The following is a 25,702-nucleotide window of genomic DNA, read 5'->3' on the forward strand; positions in this document are numbered from 1 at the left end:
TCCTTTCAAGATCTTAAACTGGAAATCTTATTCCCTCCATCTTTTTTGGTTTATGATACTCTAGGATTTATTTAGAGGCTTGATTTAATGTGGAGAGCTCAGCCAACTTCCTGGCTTCTGTCCTCCATCCTGACTCTACCCTGCCTTTCTCCTTTTTACAGGAAGACTCTCTGTATATTCCTTCATCTTATCTCCTCCTATCTTTACTAGCACATTCTAGTCTTCAAACTTTTCTTGTTTACTATCTGCTTCTTCATTTTCTACAAACCACATCCATATTTTCCTGTTGTTTAAAAAAAACCTCTCACTTGATATGACCATCCCTGCTAGCTAAAATTTTATAAGACTCCTCCCCTTCTCAGGTAAATTATTTGAGGTGGTCACCTACACTGGTTGCCTTTATATTCCTTTATATATAATTTTTTTCCTCTGGTTACCTGTTTCCCTAATAATTTTAATTGTACTGATTTTGTATTTGCAAAAATATTTTAGTTTTATATGGGAGACCATTTTATATTATGTGATTCTCTTTGATCATTTTCCCCCTTGCCATAGTTTTCAAAGTTATATACTTTTTTGTTTCTTTAAATGGAAGACATACACTATAGTAAAGTTTTTTATAAAACTAATTTTATTTTTTGAATAATTTGCTATTTGTCCTATAGTTTCCTGGATAATAAAGATATCTCGGGGGGGAAAAGTCACAATAGGCTGTTTAAAAATTTGTGATGTCTTTGAGGAAAAGGTGGTGAGTAATATGTACTGAATATCTGTATTCTAAATGTTTTGCTTTATCTGACTTCCGGTATTCCTGTGACTTACTCCAAGTCACCCCTTTGAAAACATAGGAATTTATTCAGTAATTAAGGAATTCCATATTCAGAAGTCACTTGCTTTCATTTTGGCATAGAATATAATCTCTACCAGTCAAACTGTAAAATTCTATTATGTCAATAGATAGATGCTTCTGTGCCATAATTGTTTTCCTGATTTGCATTTTTATATGATAGAAAGTAAAGTAATTTTAGCCTCACATAATTTTAGATTTTAAATTACTAAGAAATAGAGGAACTCACCAGTTAAGAAATATAATTTCTGAACTATTTGCTTTGAAAAGTAGTACTAATATAACAAAAATTAACAAATTAAACAAGTATAATATAGGACAAAGCAATTCGACCCTCATTGCTAAAATTAAATTATCTAATAATCAAAAATTTTATCTTTTTTATATTAAAGCAACATATTTTGTCATGTACCTCTTGTTTCACATGATTCTCTTCATGATAATGTCTTACTTATAGCAAAAAAGTTATTTCATCAACTTGGCTAATTGACTTTATTTAATTTAGTCATAGCCCATCATCATCATCATCATTATTATTATTATTTCTATATGTTTATGCTCTATTCTTATACTTATAGTAAGAGATCATTTTTTCATGTTGATGTTAAATATCTTTTTCTTGGGTGAGCCAACATGGCAGAGTAAAGCAGGGACTTGCTTGAGCTCTCCCCCAAGTCAATCCAAGGACCTTTTAATGACTCTAACCAAATTTTAGAGTTGCAGAACCCACAAAAAGACTTAGTGAAATAATTTTTTAGCCCAAGACAACTTGGAAGATCCTCAGGAAGCGTCTATTGCACCATGTTTAGAAAGGGCCATAGCACAGCCCAGGCCTAGCCAGCACAAACTGGCTCCAGTTGTCCAGGAACAGATCATGGTGGGCCTGAGTTCATGGAAGCGGTGGTTTCTAGATCTCTCAACCCCGGGATTACCAACAATAACTTGGAAGATTAGCAGGAAATTGCACCAGGGTGAGAGGGGAACCTAGTCCAGTGCAGGCCTCAGCACAGCCCTAGGAGACCAGGAGCTGGCTTGGAGAGCCACCTGGCAGGTTCTTCCAGAGCACAGATAGTAAGGAAGTTGGGGGAGATTGCAGAGGTCTCTTTGCTTCTCTGAGTCAGGACTCTGTTGCTTTGCCCATACTCAGATACAGGTTGCAATCTGGGCCCCAGTCTCAGGAAAAGGAACAGAAATACAACAGAACTTACTGCTTGTGACTGAGCAGGGACCCTCCTCACAGCTTCAGGGCAGAGGAGAATGCTTGTGGTCATCCACAGACCAGAGTATAGATAGGCCAGGGGAGCAGTCAGAGTCTCTCATAAAGACCCTGTCCAAATTGAGAACCTGCAGATTCCCTGGAGGGTACCCCTGAAAACAGCTGTAAAAACCCTCAAAAACTTGGGACATGCATTCTCCACCTGGAAGTATTTCTCACCTTAACAAAGAGTTAAAATCAAGTCATAGACTAGGGAAATGAGCAAACAGCAAAAAGAAAAAAAATCCAACTATAGACAATTATTTTGGTCCTACAAAGGATCAAAATACACACTCAGAACATATCAAAGTCAAAGCTTCTGAATCCAAAGTCCTCCAAGGCTATGGAGGAGTTCAAAAAAGATTTTGAAAATCAAGTTAAGGGAGGTAGAGGAAAAATTGGGAAGAGAAATGAGAATGATGCAGAAAAATCATGAAAACCAAGTCAGCAGCTTGGTGAAGGAGATGTCAAATAATACTGAAGAAAATCACATCTTAAAAAATAGTTCAGGTCAAATGAAAAAAAATTAGTCCAAATGGCCAGTGAATACCTTAAAAAGCAGAATTGACACAGATGGAAAAGGAGATACAAATACTCTCTGAAGAAAATAATTCCTCAAAATGTAGAATGGAGCTAAGGGAAACAGCTGACTTCATGAGAAATCAAGAAACAAAACAAAACAGAATGAAAAATTAGGAGAAAATATGAAATACCTCATTGGAAAAACAACTGACCTGAAAAACAAATCCAGGAGAGAACATTTTAAAAGTACTGGACAACCTGAAAGTCATGATCAGAAAAAAGGCCTTGACTTCATTTTTCATGAAAAATTCTCCAATATAATTGCCCTGATATCCTAGAAGCAGAGGGTAAAAATAGAAATTGAAAGAGATACCAAAATGAAAACTGCCAGGAATATTATAGTCAAATTTCAGAAGTCCCAAGTCAAGGAGAAAATATTACAAGCAGTCAGAAAGAAACAATTTAAATATCGGTGGAGCTACAGTCAGGATAACACACAATTTAGCAGCTTCAACATTGAGAGCTCATCGGACTTGGAATATGATATTCTGTAAGGCAAAAGAGCTTGGTTTACAATCAAGAATCAGCTAACCAGAAAAACTGAACATCCTCTTTCAGGGGAAAAGATGGACGTTGAGTGAAATAGGAGAATTTCAAACTTTCCTGTTGAAATGACCAGAGCTGAACAGAAAGTTTGATCTTCAAGTACAGGACTCAAGTGAAGCATAGAGTGGATGGGAAGCGCAAATTATGCGGGACTTAATGATGTTGAACTGTTTGTATTTGATTTGATTGTACTAATAACTCATTTGAACCTTCTTATTCAATAGGGCAGTAGAAGGAGCATATATAGACAAGCCACAGTAGGGAGTTGAATTTGAAGGTATAAGATGGAGTAAATGGGGAAAAAAGGAATGTACTGGGAGACAGGGAAAAGAGAGGTAGAATGGGGTAAGTTATTTCACATAAAAGAGGCAAGGAATAACTTTTGCAGTGGAGTGAAAGAGGGGAAAGGTAAGGGGAAGTGAGTTAGTCTTACTCTTATCAAAGATGAATCAGAGAAGGAATAACATAAGCACTCAATGGATGTAGAAGCTATCTTTATCCTAGAAGAAAATAGGAGAGGAAAGGGATGGGAGAAAGGGAACAGGGGGAGGGGAAGGAGTTATATAGGTGATAGAAGAGAGGGAAGATCAGATGAGAGAGAAGTAAGCTATAACACATTTTGGGGGGGAGGGACAGGATTAACGGAGAGAGAAAATAGAATAAATGGGGTAGAAGAGAATAGAATTGAGGAAATACAGCTAGCAATAGCAACTGTGGGAAAAATATGTTGAAACAATCTATCTGATGAACTTCTGATAAAGAATGCTGTCCACTTCAAAGACAGAGATAATTGTGTCAGACTGAAATCATGCCTTTTTTTCCCACTTTGTTTTTCTTGAGGCTTTTCTTTGTGTGGTGGGGGATTATGTTTACTTTTATAACATGACTATTGTAGTAATGTTTTTCATGGCTACACATTTTTAACCTAAAACCAAGTAACTTACTTGCTCAATAGGGGGAGTAGGGTGGGAGGAATGGAGGGAATTTGGATCTCAAAGTTTTGGAAGTAAATGTTGAAATTTGATTTTGCGTGTAGATGGTGGAAATTTTTTTTTAAAAAAAGTGTAAAAGTAATATGTGAAAGAAAACTAGTTTGGGAGTTAGGATTTAAGGGCTCTTGCTTTGGCTTTGAGGCAGTGACCTTTGATATGCAACTTGGGACTCCATTTCCTCACAAAGGAGAGGCTACTCAAGATGATATCCTAGGTGGCTTCCATCACTACTATCCTATGAATCTCCCTGTCTGAGGATAGTAGAAATATAAGTAGTATCTCTCTGGCTCTGGTTTACTTCCCTGATAATCCCGATAATGATAAATATTTTTAAAAATTCAAATGATTATATGTTTATATCAGAAAGTGAAAAAGTAGAAAAATCTTCGAATTGGTGTTCAGTCCCAAACTTCCAAAAAGGAAGGAGATATTGCTAAGCTCAGCCATTGCCATTGCCTCAGTTTCAAAGGAAAGTCCAGTTAATCATTTTAAGCACAAGACAATTAAAAACTAAAATAGAAAATAGCTATGATCAAAAAGAAAATGTACACTCCCCAATTTTCTTTCTTAAATTAAGTTACACAAGCAAAAGGGGGAAAAGAGAAAGGGAGCAGAACAGGGAGGATTTATTAAGCCTGTACTAAGTGCACTGGGGATGCAAATTTTTTAAAAAATGATTCCTGTTCCTAAGGAATTTGCATTCTGTTTGAAGAAGATTGTATTAGGGAGATGGAAAGTTGGGGAGAGGGTACATGTAGAAGGGGATAATGCAACTGAAAAAGTGAGTTGGAATGAAGGTAGTGAGACTGAGAGAGTTCAAGAAATGGAAAAACTATCCAGGATTTATCTATCAGGTAAGCATGTCTCAGGATAGTCTCATACTGAAGTAGGCAAATATGATGAGGAGATAGATAGTTCATAGAGAAAGTGAGCTGGGAATGACACAAACATGGACCCTTGGGACCCATGGAGGTTTCTTCAGAAGAGGAGTCCCAGAGTATGTTTTAAAATTTTATTTACACACATGCATATATACACATATATGTTTATATATGTTCATTTACACATAAACATATATGTGTATATATAGGTTTTTATATATTGGTTTTTTATTTATAGCAAGCAAACTTTTCTGTTCCTGTTGGTAAGAAAAATAGAGGATTTTTGACGAGCTCTCCAGCATCAGAGACAGGCAGGTTTGAGGTAAGTTAAAGATGGACCAAATGGTAGTAATCCATAGATGATTGAGTCTATGCTATAATAATTTTAGAATTTCACCATATTTCACAAGTATATTTCAACCTCAAGTATTTTCAATTTAGATTATTTAAATAAGGTTCCTTCTCAGCTTGAGAATAACATTCATAATGATAAGCTACGGAAACTTTGAAAGAGAAGATAGGGTGCTCCTTGTTATCTTGTAGTGATCTCAGAGTGCCCCACTAGAAAGTGGTTCATTCTTTTGATTTGTATTTTTAATCTAACTTTCAATGTAAATCAAAGTCAATGTAAATTTACACTTAATTGTAGATATAGTGCTTGGAGGAGAAATTGAATCAAATTGAATGTGCTCCAAGAATGCTTTGTGTATCTTTAAAAAATAAAAATCAAATACTAAGTGAGCATTTTTTAAACACTTTTACTATCCATTCACAAGACACTGTGCTTAGTATTTGCATATAGAGAAAGATTAAAAACAGAGATCCTATCTCATAGAAGCCACATTCTAGTGACAGTCAACATATAAGTAATCATATACATTTAAGATGTGCATAGTGTAACTAAATGATCTTCCCAGAGATGTTTTGATGGTAGATGCTCACTCTTGTCACAATGATTCTATCACTGGGAATTAGGTTGATTCTTTAAGACCCCTCTTATGCAGTTGATACTAGAATTCCACAGTGGAGAATTCTAAAAATATAGTAGCAAATGTTTATTGAATTGAAAAAGGCATATTAGGTTAGCAATGGCCAAAAATATATATTTATATTTCAATTTAATCAAATGTACATGAAAGTATTTTGGGTTAAACAAGTGAATAAGTAGTCATGAAAGCAATCTGCCCTGTTTGTTGACTGAAGGCAGGGCTCTTCAAATGGTGAGATCTCCAAGACCAGCTGTGGTAAGGGAAAATGTCTGAGTGTACTCATAAAGTTTTATGCCTCCAGTCTTCAATTTAGGGATTCACACCAGGTTTTGACCCTTAACAGACTTGTATTTGTTAATATACATGTTAGGGCAACCCATTATTCTTTTGGCTCACTAGTTCTTTATCATATCCCATTATGGTCATATGCGAGATGTTCTGGTCAGTTTACTTCTTGATGTGCTTTATGTCATATTCCCAATTATAACTATCTAAAATAGATGTGACTCTTTAGCCAAGTCTGGCATTTTTGACAAACTGCACACTTAGGCAGAAATTGAATGGGAAAGGACATGTAATTAAATGGAAAAAAATTATAATAAAACCATAGTAATCTGAATCCCTTCAGGGATACGTTATTTTAGAAAAGAGAGTGTAGAAAATGGCCAAGTGTTTGTTTTTTGAAGTGGTAAATCTTGATTTGAAACATTTTTGATGGTTCATATGTTTTATGTGTTGGACTTCAAACTCTTAATTCATGATCATCATTATGAGCATTCATTAGTGTACTTTGCTGGGAACACTACAATGATGATGATCTCAAAGCTTAAGGCCAAAAAAGCAAAAATTAAAACAAATTCAAAGCTTTAAGGCTGTTTTCATCTTTGAATTGTATAATTGTTTTGTTGTTTTTGTTGACAGCTTTGTTGTTTTCCCTTTCTATATACATTGGCTATTACTTCTTGCTCTTATTAACATATTTACCTTTAGGAACTTCTGTACACCTAAGTATCCCTTCAGTTTTCTCTTTTTTAATCTACTGTGGCTTTGAAAACCAAATGTAAATTGTCTGTTTACATAAAATGTAAACAAAAAATTACATGTAAAATAATTGATTCTGAATAAGTGCTTTCTTATGATGAAAGCAATCTATCAATAACTTCTGTTTCATGCCTAACATTCTCTAGGTACTAGAAATAAAAATTTGAAAACTATATTTTGCATAAATAGTTCTTGTCTTCTAATTACTTATTTCTTCTCAATACAAACACCATGTACTTATATATGTAAATAGAAAATAATTTAAAGAGGATACAGGTACTAGTGAGTGAGCAGACTAAGAAAGGAAGTGGTACTTAAATTGAGCTACGATTCCAAGAGGCAGAAGATGAAATGTCATTTCCAATAAATACACTAATTTGGCTGGAAAGTAACACACAACTATTCTGGAAAAGTGAGCTGGATCCAAATTGTGAAGAGCTTTTCTAAAGAAAGTAGTTAATACATTATCTTGGAGGCAATTGGGAACCATTAGAGTATATTGGGCAGGAGGGAATTGATATGGTCCTGTTAGCAACTGTGGAAAGGAGGGAAAAGAGAAGAACATTTGTGAAAGAAAAAAATTATAAGGTGATTACAATAGTATAAGAAATTTTTGATGAGAGCCTCAATTAGGGTAATACTGGAAAATATGTTAACTTTAGCCCATCTAATTTGTGACTTGTATCTCATGGTTTTAATGTCTACTTTGGCTTCCTTACTGGTGAGCAAGAGTCTTAATAATTGATGTGGTTGCTATATAGCTGAAGTGTTACAATGTACAGAAGAAAGGTATGTTGGAAATATAGTAGAAAAAATACTTAAAATCATGTTTATAAGTCAACTTAACAGATTTTTTTTGGTGTTACTCTTTCAATGAAATATAGATCAATTTGTCCCCAGTACAAAAATTGTCTTTAGGAGGAGAATTAAATCCAAATATAAGTAATTATGTGTACTCAGATGAAATTGTTCCTGCATCAAGTTCAGAAGAAGAAAAAAAAGATTCTCTGAAGGTAATCTTTTTAAAATTTTTCCTTAACCCAGTCTTTATATAAATTGTGATATACTAGTAACTATATCCAGTTTTCAATCATTCCTTTATTCACTCAACTACCATATGAGTGAATGACTCTGAGGACATTCAAGGGAGGGAAAGATTGATGGAATCAGGAAGGGCTTCAAGGACAAGTACCTTAAGTTACACCTTAGAACATGTCAAAGAAGAATGGACAAAGCACTTTACTTATGGGGCTTTTTTCTTTCTCACTCTTTGAAATAAAATTGTGGGGTCAGATGGTTTGTAAGGATCTCTCAAGCTCTGATCTATTATTTTACCATTATTTCATCAAACTGTCTATGAACTGGGGAATTTAATTGATATTGTCTCCATCAGGACAGATTGTAAATTATCCATGTCCTTGCATCCTGAACAATTGTTGGTCAGGTTCTCTGACCACAGTTGTCAAACCCAGGAGATGGGATGTCCATTTTTAGGTTTTTATTTTACATTCTCCAGATGTTGAGTCAAGTGCAGCAGGCTATCAGTGTTTTATCCCTCATTTTCAATATATGACCATCAAATGCCCTTCTATAGTTATTTATTTATTGTTTATTAAAAATAAATAAATTTGGGGTGGCTAGGTGATGCAGTGGATAGAGCACTAGCCCTGGAGTCAGGAGTACCTGAGTTCAAATCCAATCTCAGATACTTAATAATTACCTAGCTGTGTGGCCTTGGGCAAGCCACTTAACCCCATTTGCCTTGCAAAAACCTAATAAATAAATAAATAAATAAATAAATAAATTTCCATTGATATGAGGCTATAAAGAAGAAGCATTGTAGATCTGGCCAAAACCAAAGAATCCCTACCTTCTGGGAACTTATATTCTGGAAAATATTAGCAATAGAGTAACTGAGAAAAGTCTTCATAGAGGAGTTGACACATGAATTGAGCCTTTAAATATGTAGAACAGTAATGAAATTGATGTTTCATCCAGTTTTATTAGAGTAGTTGAAGTTCATGAGGTGGAGTGGTATGAAATAAGTCTGGGGAGTCATGTGGAATCAGATTATGAAGTACTCTAATGGCAGGGTGTTTATATTTCATCTTAGAGGTGAAATAGAGAAGGAGACCCAGGGCAGCTAGTTGACATAGTGGATAGAGCACTGACCTTGAAATCTGGAAGATGGGAGTTTGAATCTAGCTTCAAACACTTGACACATAATAGCTTTGTGACCTTGAGCTACCTACCCCTTACCATTTGCCTATGACTGCCTCACATCCAGGGTCATTTCCAATCATTCTGATTCATATCTGGTCACTGGGCTCAGAAGGCTCTGGAGGAAAAAGTGATGACTTAGCACAGCAGTCCCTCACTCAATCTAATTCAAGGGCTTATGGCATCACTTTACCTGGTGACATGCTCTTCTTTGACAATGAAGGACAGACATCATTATCATCATCAATAGAGAGCCCCATAAAGATTTTAAGCAAGAGACCCATATGGTCAGACCTATGATTTAGGAATATTGAATGTTAAACAAATTAGAAAGAAGGGAAGATTAGAAACCAGGAGACCTATATGGTAGTCTAGGTATGAGAGATAATGAGAGTCTGGCAAATGTGATGGCTATTTATTCATCAAAAATAAAATTGATAGGGTGGCTAGGTGGCACAGTGGATAGAGCACTGGCCCTGGAGTCAGGAGTACCTAAGTTCAAATCTGGCCTCAGACACTTAATAATTACCTAGCTGTGTGGCCTTGGGCAAGCCACTTAACCCCATTGCCTTGCAAAAACCTAAAAAAATAAAAAAGAAAGCATTATGGAATGAATGAACAAAGCATGGTAAATGTTTTTCATAGAATACTAAAGTTCTCTAAGAAATGATGAAGATGGAAACAGCTAGGTGACAGAGCAGAGAGAGTACCCATTCTGGAATCAGAAGAACCTGAGTTAAAATCTGACATCAGACATTTGATACTTATTGGCTTTATGACATTGGGCAAGCAACTTAACCCTATTGCCTTGCAAAAAAAAAAAAAAAAGAAAAAAGAAAGAAAAAGAAATGATGAAAAGAACCAATTCAGAGAAAACTGGAAAGGCAGAACAAAGAGAGGTAAACCAGAAGAATGAGTTATATAATAACAACACTGTAAAAACAAGCCTGAGAATATAATAAGCAACTATAATTTCAGAGGGCTATGCCACCTACCTCTGATAGAGAGGTGAGGGACTTAAGGTGCAAGACATAAATTTTTGGACATAGCCAAATTATTTTACTTGATCACGTAGTTTTTTTGGGGGGGGGGAAGGGGAGGTGGAAGAAATTTTTTTTTATTGAAAAATTAAATAAGATTAGTAAAATTACTTTGACAGCTTTGTTCAAGATAGATTAGGAAAGAGAAAAACTTAAGTTGAGAGAGTGCAAGGGGCTATTGCAAAATCCATTTAAGAAGTGAAGAGAACCTGAACTAAGTTGGTGGTTGTAAGAGTAGAGAAACAGGATAAATGTCAAAAGATTTTACGGTAGTTAAAACAAGATTTGGAAATTGATTTGATTTCTCGGTATGTGAGAATGAGGAATCAAAGATGGTGCTGAGATTGTGAACCTAGGCAATCAGAAGGATAGTGGACCTCAACAGAAATAGGGAAATTTTTTGTTTTGTTTTTATTTTTTAATTTTATTTATTTAAGGCAATGGGGTTAAGTGACTTGCCCAAGATTATGCAGCTAGGTAATTATTAAGTGTCTGAGGACAGATTTGAACTCAGGTCCTTCTGACTCCAGAGCTGGTGCTGTATCCACTGCACCACCTAGCTGCCCCCTAAATAGGGAAATTTTGAAGAAAAAGGAGTCTGGGGGAGTAAAGATAATGTAATAAGATCTGAGATAGAGAATAAAAACCCATTCAAAATTATTGCTCTTGTGTGATTGACTCTGCCTCACCCAAGACAAAAAGGGTTTTGAGGCTTGGGATTCTTGCTCTATTCATTACTCTCTCAAAATATGGACAAAAAAATGCTGAAGAAAACTACACCTTAAAAAACAAACTAGGCCAGTTTTGTAAGTAAACAAAAACAATGAATAAAGGAATGCCTTAAAAATCAAAAATTGGCAAAATGGAAAAAGCAGCACAAAAATTCAACAAAGGAAAAAAAACTCCTTAAAAAGTAGAGTTGGCCAAATGAAAAAATAGGCACAAAAACTCACTGAAAAAAAAATTACTTAAAAATTAGAATTGAATTGTAAAACTCAAACTCAAAAATCCTTTAATAAAAAAAATTAGAATTGACTAAATGGAAGTTAATGACCTTATGAGAAAGCAAGAAAGAATAAAACAAAATAAAAAGAATGAAAGAATTGAAAATAATGTGAAATATCTCATTCGAAAAGCAACTGACCTGGAAAACAGATCCATGAGAGATAATTTTTAAACTATTGGACTACCTGAAAGGAGTACATGATTAAAATCATGGGCTACATAATTAAAAAACAAAGAACCTAGACATTATCTTTCTGGAAAATATCAAGGAAAACTGCTGTGATATTCTAAATCCAGAAGGTTAAAGAGAAATTGAAAGAATCTACTACATACTTTCTAAAAAGTTCCCAAGATGAAAACTCTAGGAATATTATAGTTCCAACAAGCAAGCAGAAAAAATAATTCAAGTATTGTGGAACCTCAGTCAGGATAACACAAGAGCATAATTGTTCTGATAAGAGGGAGGAGGGATTGTTATCTGTTACTGAAGAGAGAAATAATTATATTTTTATATTTATTGTTATATATTTAGATGATATTTTACATATCCATCTTTAAATGATGAATTATAGACAGAAGATTTATTTCTCTTATCACACTCTTGTTTCTGCCTCAATCATTGTTCTTATACTCTTATGTATTTCTTAGATTATTAAATGTTTATTAGAATAAGGTTAAAACAAGATAACACAAGATGCTCTTACTTTAAAGGATTATAAATCCTTTATATTTATATATAGTAAATATATCTATATATATAAACAAATATATATGATAAATATATATGAGGTATTCTGAGAGACAAAAGAGCATGAATTATAACTAAAAGTCTATTCAGTACTTGAGCATATTCTTTCGGGGAAAATATGGATATGCAATGAATTAGAGAACTTTTAAAAGTTCCTGATGAAAAGACCAGAACTGACCAGAAAATTTGATCTTAAAATATATAAAGAAGTGAATCAAATTTATAAAAATAAGACCCATTATCCAGTTGATAAATGATCAAAAGATCTGAGTAGTTTTCAGATGAGGTTATCAGTACTATCTGTAGTCTTATTAAAAAATGTTCTTGATTTCAGAACAGTTCTTTTTTTTTGTTTTTTAGGGTTTTGCAAGGCAAACAGGGTTAAGTGGCTTGCCCAAGGTCACACAGCTAGGTAATTATTAAGTGTCTAAGACCGGATTTGAACCCAGGTACTCCTGACTCCAAGGCTGGTGCTTTATCCACTATGCTACCTAGCTGCCCTGATTTCAGAACAGTTCTGAGATACTATCTTATATTTATTAGATTGAATAATAGTAGAACAAAAGGAAAATAACAAAAGTTGGAGGGAATAAAAGGAAAAATGAGAAATTAATACCTTTTTGGCAGAATTGTGAACTGATTCAACCATTCTGAAGAGCAATTTGGAACAATATCCAAAGTGTTATAACTTCACGCATCCTCTTTAATCTAGCAATGTTCCTACTAGGTCTATATCCCAAAAGATGGGAGGGAAAAAAATGGATCTTTTTGTACAGGGATATTTACAACAGCTCTTTTCTGGTGACAAGGAATTGGAAATTGAGGGGATGCCCATCAGATGGGGAGTGACTGAACAAATTGTTATGTGATTATGATGAAATGCTATTCTACTATAAATAATGCCGAGCAGGATCCTCCCAGGAAAAACCTGGAAAGGCTTAGATGAGCTAATGCAAAGTGAAATGTACTGAGTATAAAGCAATAGCAATATTGTAGGATAATCACCTGTGAATGACTTAGCTTTTCTGAGTAATACAATGACTCAGGACAATGCTAAAGGAATTTTAATGAAAAATACTATCAATCCCCAGAGACAGAAGTGATGGGTTTTCAGAATACAGATTGATGCTTTTTACTTTATTTTTCTTGAGATTTCTTTTTTTTTTGAGAGAATCTTTGTTTTCTTTCTCAACATGTCTATTATGGAAATGTTTTGCATGACTACACATTTATAATCTATATCAAATTACTGGCTTTCTCATTGAGGGGATTAGAGAGGAAGGAAGGGAGAGAATTTGGAACTCAAAAAGTTTTAAACATGAACATCAAAATGGTTTTAATGTTTAACTGGGGAAAAATAAAATACAAAAATTTTTTTTTAAAAGAATATTTATTTTGCAGTAGAACTAAAGCAAATTAAAGAAATAAGGCATTCAGGGGAAACCATACTGCATTTTTTTTCCTTTTTCAGGCTCAATGCATTGCATCTGAAGTGTGCTGTATTATCAAATCACCACCAAGAAATAAATGCAAAAAGATGTTATATTGGCATCCTATAAGAGTGTCTAAAGGTAACAGAACCTTTCAAAATGGTATAATGTTTTTCATAATAAACAAAAATGAGACTTCTCTTCCTAATAAGACATATTTCATTTTATCAGGCATATATTAATATGAAACTACTATGTGCACAGCATTCTCCTATGTTCTTGGAGAGTACAAAGATAAGTAATGGTCTCAATCCTTCACTTACATTCTAAATGGAGATAACTAAATGGGGATATGCTAAATACACAAATAGTTACAATACAGAATGAGAAGATAAATTATGTACAAAATGATATCCATGATAAGAAGAAAAATGTCATTTCTGATAGGAGGGAGGAGGGATTATTATCTGTTACTGAAGAGAGAAATAATTATATTTTTATATTTATTGTTATATATTTAGATGATATTTTACATATCCATCTTTAAATGATGAATTATAGACAGATTTATTTCTCTTATCACACTCTTGTTTCTGCCTCAATCATTGTTCTTATACTCTTATGTATTTCTTAGATTATTAAATGTTTATTAGAATAAGGTTAAAAATATTACAACAGGAGGTGGGTAAGTGGTGCAGTGGATAGAGCACTGGTCCTGGAGTCAGGAGTACCTAGGTTCAAATCCAGCCTCAGACACTTAATAATTACCTAGTTGTGTATGGCCTTGGGCAAGCCACTTAACCTCATTTGCCTTGCAAAAAACCTAAAAAAAATATTATGATGGGTTTTGACATTAGTCAACAAGCAATAGTGAACCCTTGCAAAGAGTTGACTAGAGAAACAATATGAACATAAGCAGAGACATCACTGACCACACTGAAGGCCAAATAATCAAAGCTAAAGGAAAAACTAAGTGCTACAGGAATGGAAACTTTTGAATTGTAGTGCTGGAAAAGACTGAGGATTCCTTAAACAGCAAGGAGATCAAATCAGTCGATACTTAAAAAAAAACTGACTCAAACTACTCACTGGAGGCTCAGCTAGAGAAAGTGAGGCTTAACCATTCTGGCTACATATTGAAAAGATAGAACTTCTTGGAAAAGACCCTGATGTTGAGGAAAATTAAAGGCAAGGGTTAAAGAGTTGAGCAGAAAATGAAATGGAAAGTGTCATGGAAACAAAAAATAGTTTGGACAGATGTTAGGAGTTAGTAGACAATAGAAAGGCCTGGCAGGTGATGGTCCAGGGACCATAAATAGTCTTACATAACTGGAAGATTGAATAACAACAACATTTTTTTGTATAAGAAAGCTGCACATATTTTTGGAATAAATTGAAGGAAGCAGAGATTGAAGGTAGAAAGCTTGTAAGGAAGCTATTGCAATAGTCTAGCCATGTGAGGAGGCTCTTTGGTAGGCTGGTAGCTGTGAAAATAGAGATCAATCAATTAGTCAACATATATTTACCAAGTGCCTATTATATTTTGGGCAAAGTTCTAGATGTTGGAACTGTAAGTATAAAGAATGAAACTACCTCTATTTTCAAAGAACTTCAGGGAGAAAAAAAAACAGAAAAAAATATCAAACTGTGAATGGTTGAGCAAAACATATGTTAAACACTTTGCACAAAGCACTGTATTAAATGCTAAAAATACAAATAAAATAAGACAGTCTCTGTTTATAAGGAGTCCATATTTCTAATGGGTAGAAACAACATATAGGAAAGTTGAATAAATGTTTAGTTAATGAATACAAATACATCCTGTAGGGATGGGAGGGAAGGGAAGGGAATACACATTGATACACATAGGTTTGCCTTTGGTGCCAATTTCTTACTAAGTGCTTTTTTTTTTTAGTTTTTTTTGCTAGGCAATAGGGTTAAGTGGCTTGCCAAAGGCTACTCAGCTAGGTAATTATTAAGTGTCTGAGGTCAGATTTGACCTCAGGTACTCCTGACCCCAGGGCCCGTGCTCTATCCACTGCTTTTACAAAAATCTCATTCGATCCTCACAATAATCCTGAAAGTTTGATGCTATTATTATACTCCTACTTACAGGTGAAGAAACTGAAACAGATGGAGGTGAACAATTGTCTAGGGTCACACAGATAGGAAAGGTCTGAACTCAGATTTGAATTCAGGATTTCCTTACTCCAGACCCAGCTCTCTATCTGTGGACCTCACTTAAATACAATCAATTTAAGGTATTTTGGAAAAGGACTACTAACAAGAGAAGAAGCAGAAAAATTATCATACAGAAAATGATGTTTGAAAAAGCCATTCCCCAATTGACAAATGGTCAAAGGATATGCAAAGGCAATTTACAGATGAGGAGATCAAAGCAATCCATAGCCATATGAAAAAATGCTCTAAATCATTAATTATTAGAGAAATGCAAATTAAAGCTTCACTGAGGTACCACCTCACACCTCTCAGATTGGCCAGTATGGCCAGGAAGGATAATGATCATTGTTGGAAGGGATGTGGGAAATCTGGGACACTATTACACTGTTGGTGGAGCTGTGAACTCATCCAACCCTTCTGGAGAGCTATTTGGAACTATGCCCAAAGGGCAACAAAAATGTGCATACCCTTTGACCCAGCAATACCACTACTGGGTCTATACCCTGAAGAGATGAGGAAAAAGGGTAAAAACATTACTTGTACAGAAATATTTATAGCAGCCCTGTTTGTGGTGGCAAAGAATTGGAAATCCAGTAAATGTCCTTCAATTGGGGAATGGTTTAGCAAACTGTGGTATATGTATGTCATGGAACACTATTGTTCTATTAGAAACCAGGAGGGAGGGGATTTCAGGGAAACCTGGAGGGAATTGCATGAACTGATGCTGAGTGAGATGAGCAGAACCAGAAAAACACTGTACACCCTAACAGGAACATAGGAGTGATGTTCAACTTTAAAGGACTTGCTCATTCCATCAGTGCAACAATTGGGAACAATTTTTGGCTGTCTGCAGATAAGGAGCTGTGGAGTTTGAACAAAGTACAAGGACTATTCCCTTTAATTCGGAAAAAAAAAACCCAGATGTCTTATGGTTTGATCTGGTTACCTCTGAGAATTCTGTTCTTTTTAAGGATATGATTTCTCTCTCATCACACCCAATTTGGATCAAGGTACAACATGGAAACAAAGTAAAGACTTATGGAGTGCTTTCTGTGGGGTGGGGGTGGGGGGGAGGGAAGTAAGATTGGGGGAAATTGTAAAACTCAAATAATATCTTTAATAAAAAGAAAAAAAAGAAAAAAATAAAGAAAATGATGTTTGAAGGGAAAAGAGAGAGAAACTCTTTAAGGCAGAGTTAAGTAATTGGAGCATTCTTGGCACATAGGATGACCAAAGTGCAAGGCATGTGTGAGGAACAGAAACGTCCAATTTGGTTGAATTGCAATATGGGGAAAGGCTAATAATGTCCAATGAGTCTGAAAAGGTAAGATAGGACTAGATTTTTATAGGCCTTTAAAAGTTAAACAAATTTATTTTTTTATCCTGGAGACATTATAACTTCCTATAGGAAATCCCAGGAGTTGATTTAGATGTGCTTAAAGGAAAGTATTTTGTCAGGAATATGTAGGGCATTTTATAATCATTATTGTAATCATTTCCTGCTACTGCACCTAGTCTATTCCACTGATCACTACTCTATTTTTTAGCCAATACCAGACAGTTTTGATGATTGATGCTTTATAATATAATTTTAGATCTGGTAAGGCTACACTACCTTCTTTTGCACTTTTTTTGTTGAATCCCTGGAAATTCTCAGCTTTTTATTTCTCCATATGAATTTACTTACAACTTTTTCTAACTCATTAAAGTAACTTTTTGAAATTTTGATAGGGTACTAAATAAGTAGTTTAGTTTTGGTAGAATTGTCATTTTTATTATATTAGTTCTACCTATCCATGAGCAGTTATTATTTGCCCAGTTATTTAAATCTGATTTTATTTGTGTGAGAAGTGTTTTGTAATTGTTTTCAAAACGTTTCTGGGTCTGCCTTGGCAGGTAGACTACCAAGTATTTTATATTGTCTGAAGTTATTTTGAATGGGATTTCTCTTTCTAGCTCTTTCTCCTGCATCTTGTTAGTCATATATGGAAATGTTGAGGATTTATGAGGAGGGTTTATTTTATATCCTGAGACTTTGATAAAGGTGCTAATTATTTCTAGTAGTTTTTTTAGGCGATTTCTTGGGATTCTCTAGGTATACCATCATATCATCTGCAAAGAGTGAATTTTGTCTCTCCGTTCCCAATTCTAATTCCTTTGATTTCTTTTTCTTCTCTTATTGCTGAGACTAACATTTGTAATATGATATTGAATAGTAGTGGTGATAATGGGATCTCATTGGGAATGCCTCTGGCCTATCCCCATTGCATATAATGCTTATTGATACTTTCAGATAGATACTGCTTTTTTTTTTCTGAGGCACAAACCATTTATTCCTATACTCTCTAGCTTTATCTTGTCAAAAGCTTTTTCAGCATCTATTGATATAATCATATGATTTCTGATAGGTTTGTTATTGATTTAATAAATTATACTAAGTTTTCCTAATATTGAACAAACCCTACATCCCTAGAATAAATCCAATTTGGTCATCATGTATAATCCTAGTGATAACTTGTAATAATTTTGCTAAGATTTTATTTAAGATTTTTGCATTTAAATTCATCAGGGAGAGAGGTCTATAATTTTCTTTCTCTGTTTTAACTCTTCCTGGTTTAAGTATCAGCATCATATTGGTTTCATAGAAAGAGTTAGGCAGAGTCCCATCTTCCCCTATTTTTTCAAGGAGTTTCATATGGAATTGGAACCAATTGTTCCTTAAATGTTTGATAGAATTCATGAGTCCATCTGGCCCTGGAGATTTTTTTCCTTAGGGAATTCAATAATGGTTTGTTGAATTTCTTTTTCTGAGATAGGGTTATCTTTAGGTATTTAATTTCCTCTTCATTTAATTTGGGCAACTTATATTTTTGTAAATATTTGTCCATTTCACTTAGATTGTCAAATTTATTATAATAGAATTGGGCAAAATAATCCTGAATTATTACTTTAATTTCCTCCTCATTGGTGGTGAGTTCACCTTTTTCATTTTTGATGCTAGCAATTTGTTTTACTTCTTTCTTTTAATCAAATTAACCCGAGATTTATCAATTTTATTATTTTTTTCATGAAACCAAATCTTGGTTTTATTTAGTAGTTAATAGTTTTTTGCTTTCAATTTTACTAATTTTTCCTTTAATTTTTAGAATTTATAATTTGTTTTTTAATTGTGGGGCTTTAATTTGTTCTTTCTCTAATTTTTTTAGTTGCGTGTTTAGTTCATTGATTTGCTCTTTTTCTAATTTATTCATGTAAGCATTTAAAGATATAATGTATCTCCTGATAGTGGCCTTGGCTGTATGCCATAAGTTTTGGCATGTTGTTTCATTATTTTATTGTCATTATCTAGGATGAAATAATTAATTCTTTCTATAATTTGTTGTTTGATCCATTCATTTTTTTTAAAATTAGGTTATTTAGTTTCCAATTAGTTCTGGGTCTATATTTCCATGGCCCAATATTGCATGTGATTTTTATTGCATTATGATCTGAGAAAGATGTATTCACTATTCCTGCCCTTTTGCAATTGATTATTAGGTTTTTATGCCCTAGTACATGGTCAATTTTTATGTATGTGCCATGTACTGCAGGAAAAAAAAGTATATTCCTTTCTATCACCATTAAATTTCCTCCATAAGTTTATCATATTTAGGTTTTCTAACAATCTATTTTCCTCCTTAACTTCTTTCTTGTTTATTTTGTGATTAGATTTATCTAAATCTAATAGCAGGAGGTTAAGGTCTCCCACCAGTAGAGTTTTGCTGTTTATGTCTTCCTGTAACTCCTTCAACTTCTCCTCTGAGAATTGGATGCTATATCATTGGGTGCATACATATTTAGTATTGAAATTACTTCATTGTTCATGGTATTTTTTAGAAGGACATAGTTTCCTACATTATCTCTTTTAATGATCTCTATTTTTGCAGCTGCTTTGTATGAGATAAGGATTGCTACCCCTGCTTTTTTTCACTTCTACTGAAGCAAAATATATTTTGCTCCATCCTTTTACCTTTACTCTATATGTATCTCTCTGCTTCAAATGAATTACTTGTAAGCAGCATATTGTAGGATCCTGGTTTTTAATTAACTCTGCTATTTGCTTACATTTTAAGAGAGAGTTCATCCCATTCACATTCACCACTTTTTTTTTTAGGTTTTTGCAAGGCAGTGAGGTTAAGTGGTTTGCCCAAGGCCACACAGCTAGGTAATTAAGTGTCTGAGGCCAGATTTGAACTCAGGTCCTCCTGACTCCAGGGCCAGTGATCTATCCACTGTGCCACCTAGCTGCCCCTCATCCCATTCACATTCAAAGTTATGATTACTAATTCTTTATTGCCCCCACCATGCTATCTTCCCTCTGTTTTTATTTTTCCCCTTTTATACTTTATCCATATTCCCCAGTATTTTCTTTCTGAATACCACCATCTTCAGTGTGTTTGCCCTCCTATATCAACCCCCTCCCCTTTCTTTCCCCTTTCCCTTTGCCCCTTCTTCCTTCCCTTACTTCTATTAGTTCCCCTTTTCCTCCCTTCCCCTTTTCCCCTTTTAGTATTTGAAAGTTAAGTTTCTTAACTAACTGAGTGTATATATGTTAACTTTAAGCCAAATCTGATGAGATGAAGATTTTTTACCTCCTCCCTTCTTCCCTTCTATTGTGATAGGTCCTTTGTACCTCTTAATGTAAGGAGATTTACCCCATTCAGTCACCTCCATCCTCCCGTCTCTTTTCTGTCCCCCCCCTTTTTTTTTTAGTTTTTCCAAGGCAATGGGGTTTAAGTGGCTTGCCCAAGGCCACACAACTAGGTAATTATTAAGTGTCTGAGGCTGGATTTGAACTCAGGTACTCCTGACCTCAGGGCTGGTGCTCTATCTACTGCAACACCTAGCCGCCCCAACTGTCCCCCTTTTTAAGGAGGTATTGTTTGTAAATCAAAAGTCATGAGTATCCTTCAGTTCTGGATAAGAAAATTTTGTCTAATGGAGTTATAATTCTTGAGATTTATTAGAGTCTTTATCTCAGGTAGGACTATAGTTGGTTTCATCTTGTTGGACAGCAGTTTTTTTTCTTTACACTTTTTTTTTACCTTTTCATGTGTCTCTTGGGTCTCCTGTTTGAAGTCCAAATTTTCTATTAAGCTCTGGTCTTTTCATCAGGAAAAGCTGAAAGTGTTCCATTTTATGAAATATCTATCTTTTTACCTGGAAGAGAAGGCTCAATTTTGCCAGATAACGAATTCTTGTCTGCATTTCAAGCTCCCTTACTTTTCAGAATATCACATTCCACACTCTTCGATCTCCTAATGCTGATGCAGCCAAGTCCTGGGTAATCCTTACTGTGGCTCCTTTGTATCTAAATTGTTTCTTTCTGGCAGCTTGCAGGATTTTCTCTTTTACCCGATAGTTCTGGAATTTGGCCACAATATTCCTTGGCATTTTCCTTTTGGGGATCCCTTTCTGGAGGAAATCAATATATATTCCTTCAGTAACTATTCTGCCCTCTGGTTCCATGATATCAAGGCAGTTTTCTATCACTAAATCCTGTAATATGAAATCTGGGCTTTTTTTCCCCCTCTCTTCTATGTTTGCAGGAAGACCAATAATTCTTATGTTATCTCTTCTTGATCTATTCTCAAGGTCAAGAAGAGATAACAAAAGAATTATGTTATGCTGATGAGTTATTTTACATTTTCTTCTATTTTTTTTGTTTCATTGAATGGATTCTTGTTGTCTCATGATGTTATTGGTTTCCACAGACTGCATCCTTTTTTTTTTTAGTTTTTTTTGCAGGGCAAACAGGGTTAAATGGCTTGCCCAAGGCAACACAGCTAGGTAATTATTAAGTGTCTGAGACTGGATTTGAACCCAGGTGCTCCTGACTCCAGGGCGGGTGCTTTATCCACTATGCCACCTAGCTGCCCCTGCATTCTTTTTTTAGAGAAGAATTTTCTTCATTTACCTTTTGCTACTCCTTTTCCAATTGGTCAATTTTATTTTTTAAAGAGTTTTCCATTTGACCAATGGTGGTTTTGAGAGAACTATTTTCTTTTTGCAGTTTGTCCAGTTATATTTTCCAATTGTGTTTTCTTGTTGCAAAATGTTAATCTTCTCTTGGGTTTCTTTTCCCAAATTTTCCAACTGATTTTTAAGCTCTTTCCTGATTTTTTTTTAGGTTTTTGCAAGGCAAATGGGGTTAAGTGGTTTCCTGAAGGCCACATGGTTAGGTAATTATTAAGTGTCTGAGACCAGATTTGAACCCAGGTATTCCTGACTCCAGGGCTGGTGCTTTATCCACTGCACCACCTAGCTGCCCCCCCTTTCCTGATTTCTTCAGGGACATCTTTCTGTGCTGGAGACCAAATAATAGTCACCTCAGAGTTTCAAGGTCTCTCTGAGTTAGGGTCTTTTCCTTCTAGGAATTTTTCTGTGGTTCCCCCCCATTCTACTGGCCTACATTTTCCTAAGCTCTTGTGTTGAGGGTGGGGCTAGTTCACAGAGGTTTGGTGTGGGCATCCCTAGAGGCTTTGCTCACTGAGTTTAATAATTCCATATGGGCCTGTCGGTAGGGGGTGCTGATTGTTTTCTTCCAAGTGACTGTGACCTTGATTTGAGGCCCTTTTCCTTGGCCTAGAGGGTGTGGGCAGAGGTTCTGGATACTTTTATCTTTAAAAAATTTGGCTTTGCCCTGGGGAAAGGTAATTACTCTCCTTATTCATCTGAGAGAGCTCTGCTGCCCAGCCTTGGGGGTGGGGAGCACTGTTACTGTGTTTGTTCTGGAAAGAAGACTCCACTGAAGTGAAAGTATGGAGTCTGAGGTCCTCTAGACAAGAGGAGTCCAGCAGATAGATGTCTGCAACTCTCTGCACTGGAACTCACCCTCCAGCCCTGCTGATAAGCCCCAGATCGTCAGTCCCACAACCAACACCTCCATGCCCCAGTTGGTTCTTAGACCTTGGTTCCCACATTCAACGCCTTTGTGGCTGACCTTAGGTTAGTCTGGGTCGCAGTCTCTCACCCCGCTGCCCCTGTGCTGGTTCTCTGCTCTCTGTTCCCAGCTCAACCATGATCCCTGAAGACAAGTCTTGAGGTAGATGTTCTTCTCCTAGCTTCTTTTTCTGGGTTTTGTCAATCAAATTTCTGTTAAGAGGCTTGTTTCATATTATATATGAGGAAAGATCAGGAGACCTTAGCACAGTACCTGTCTTCTCTCCGCCATCTTGGCCAGAAGTCCTAGTAAAAGTCTTAAAGTGATAATGCAGTGGAAAGATCACAAAGATATGAGCTTCCTTCCCCCCTCCCCAAGACACCATTGGGCTTCTTTCTGGTTGTGTTTGCAATGAAATGACAGGCTAAGCATTTTCCTCAGTCCTCACTTTATACACTTGCATGTGCATAATCACACACACACACACACACATGCACACACACACACACAAGTATACACACCCAGAAAAGGAATTTTGCATCACAGAGAAAGTCTAGTTGCATCTAAAGGACCAGAGGGAATTCCAACAACTCTTACCAGTGAACACCATTCTTTTTTTTAACTTTCTTAATTTTTTATTTATATTTATTTTTTCAATTATATTTAAGGATACATTTCAACATTCATTTTTGTAAAGTTTTCTCCCTGCCATTTTCCCTCCCTCTACTCTAGGATAGCAAACAATCTGATATAGTTTATATATGTGCAATCATATTATGCATACTTCCATATTAATCACTGTAAAGGAAGAATCAGAATAAAGGGGGGAGGGGGAAACTATGAGAAGAAAAAAAACAAAAAGCATAATTAAAAAGGTATGAGTATGCTTTGTCCTGCATTCAGTTTCCATAGTTCTTTCTCTAGATGTGGATGACATTTTCCATAACAGGTGGTTTTAGAATTTAATTTGATTGCTGTATTGTTGAAAGGAGCTGAGTCTATCACAGTTGATCATCACACAATATTGCTGATAAGGTATAGACTGTTCTGGTTCTGCTCATATCACTCAGGATCAGTTCATGTAAGTTTTTCCAGGTTTTTCTGATATCTGTCTGCTCACTATTTCTTGTGGAGCAATAATATTCCATTATATTCATATATCACAGCTTGTCAGTCATTTATGGGCATCCCCGCAATTTCTAATTCTTTGAAAGTACAAAAAGAGCTGCAATGAATATTTTTATGCATGTGGTTCTCTCTCTCTCTTTTTTGTGATCTCTTTGGGATACAGACTTAGTAGTGGTTTTGCTTGGTAAAAGGATATGCAGATTATTGTCCTTTGGGCATAGGAGAATATTAATTCTTTTTAAAATGTTATTTTATTTTTTTACCATTACATGCAAAGATAGTTTTCAACATTTATCTTTTTGTAAACTTTTGAGTTTCACGTTTTTCTACCTCCCATCCTTTCCTCCCCCTTCCCTATGACAGCAAGTAATATGATAGAGGTTTATACATATACAGAAAACACTGATTCCTTTTTTTTTTTTTTTTTTTTTTTGCAAGGCAATGGGTTTAAGTGGCTTGCCCAAGGGCCACACAGCTAGGTAATTATTAAGTGTCTGAGGCTGGATTTGAACTCAGGTTCTCCTGATTCTAGGACCAGTGCTCTATCCACTTTGCCACCTAGCCACCCCCAAAACACTGATTTTTAAGAACTCACTCAGCACCCCTTCCCTAGCAGCTTCCACAATTCACGATGGATGTACAAACAAAAGTGTAGCTAATTCCTGATACCTAAATGAGATTTTGATCCTGTCTGACCAATTAAGAAGAAACATGGTGAGAATCAGTCTGCTTCCTACTTATACTCCTAGGTTAGGAATCCCAGGGTATAAAGTGAACACCTTTCCCACAATCCTCCTGTCATGTAATAAGGAGTAAGCATTTATTTAGCATACCCAGAGAAGAAAATTAGGAGAATTAAAGGAAGAACTGGGACATGTACTGAAGGTAAGAAGATTGAAATCCAGCTAAGGTCAGTCTTACCCACTTAAAAGAGGTTTGGAGAACCTTTTTTTCTACCAAGGGAATTTTGGATATTTATAATATTATTCACCTTCTATATTTGGTCAATCATTTAATTAATTCACCCTTAAAAACCTCCTAGATTTATTTCATTTCAAGTCCCACCTGCGGTTGTAGTGGTTCATTGGCCAATCCTTCTTCTCCCTTGCCCTAGAAGATACTTATAGCATGGTCTGAATCCAGAAAATGTAAATTGCCAAGGAAGAGACCAAGGCAACTTTGAGGCTGAGGCAGCTTTGTAGTTTAGCCCCCTTTTTTTTAACCATCATGCAAGGAAGGGAGCATTTATTAAGGGCCTGCTATGTCCCCCAAGACCCAGAACTAGGGCCAACAGTATCTTTATACCTAAGTGTGTCTTCCTTCTGATTAGCCTGACTACAGCATTTGGACCTACTCTGATTGATGAGTATTTTAATGAGTTAATGGGTTAAGCTTTCTGAACTTTTCCCTATTAATTTTTCATGGGGAGGGGGTGGTAAGGGGAGGTACAGTAAGGACACCCTCTGAGGAGGACCTTAGCTCAGATTGACTTCTGTTTGCAGGATAAACAAAGGCAAGGAATTAACAAGCAAAAGCTGTCCTTTTTGAGGAAATAGATGGATTCATATGTAAAAATATAATCTAACATTAGTTTTCCCCTTAGGTAACATGAGTCATCATTAGTCCTCTGGAATCTGTAACTATTGCTTTGTAAAAGTAATTGAAATTAATTGCTTAAATGATATTGAAGAGGTATTTTCCTTTCTATATGAAACTATAATATATGTAACTTCTAAGAATTTTATCATTATTAGGGTGGTTAGAAGGATTCTACATAGAAAGAGGGTTTGGGAGTGAGTTGTTTATGTTGGGGTGATATAAAATGGGCAGGGTGAAAAAGGAAGAGGAATAATGAGGAAAATTATCTCATATAAACAAGGTATGCAGAAGAACTT

At 35.3% G+C, this 25,702-nt stretch overlaps 1 protein-coding gene across 3 annotated transcripts in view; it reads left to right on the plus strand.

Moving 5' to 3' along the window:
* The window catches only part of MEIKIN (meiotic kinetochore factor), a 142,569-nt gene that overhangs the window by 64,361 nt on the left and 52,506 nt on the right, over positions 1-25,702 (plus strand). For all 3 annotated transcript variants that reach the window (XM_074231296.1, XM_074231310.1, XM_074231301.1), the window contains exons 8-10: positions 5,342-5,425; positions 8,018-8,146; positions 13,618-13,717. In XM_074231296.1, the coding sequence (XP_074087397.1) occupies positions 5,342-5,425; positions 8,018-8,146; positions 13,618-13,717 (313 nt within the window). The remainder of the gene's footprint in view (positions 1-5,341; positions 5,426-8,017; positions 8,147-13,617; positions 13,718-25,702) is intronic.

Source organism: Macrotis lagotis, chromosome 1 (genome assembly GCF_037893015.1).
Source record: "Macrotis lagotis isolate mMagLag1 chromosome 1, bilby.v1.9.chrom.fasta, whole genome shotgun sequence".
Taxonomy (NCBI): Eukaryota; Metazoa; Chordata; class Mammalia; order Peramelemorphia; family Peramelidae; genus Macrotis; species Macrotis lagotis.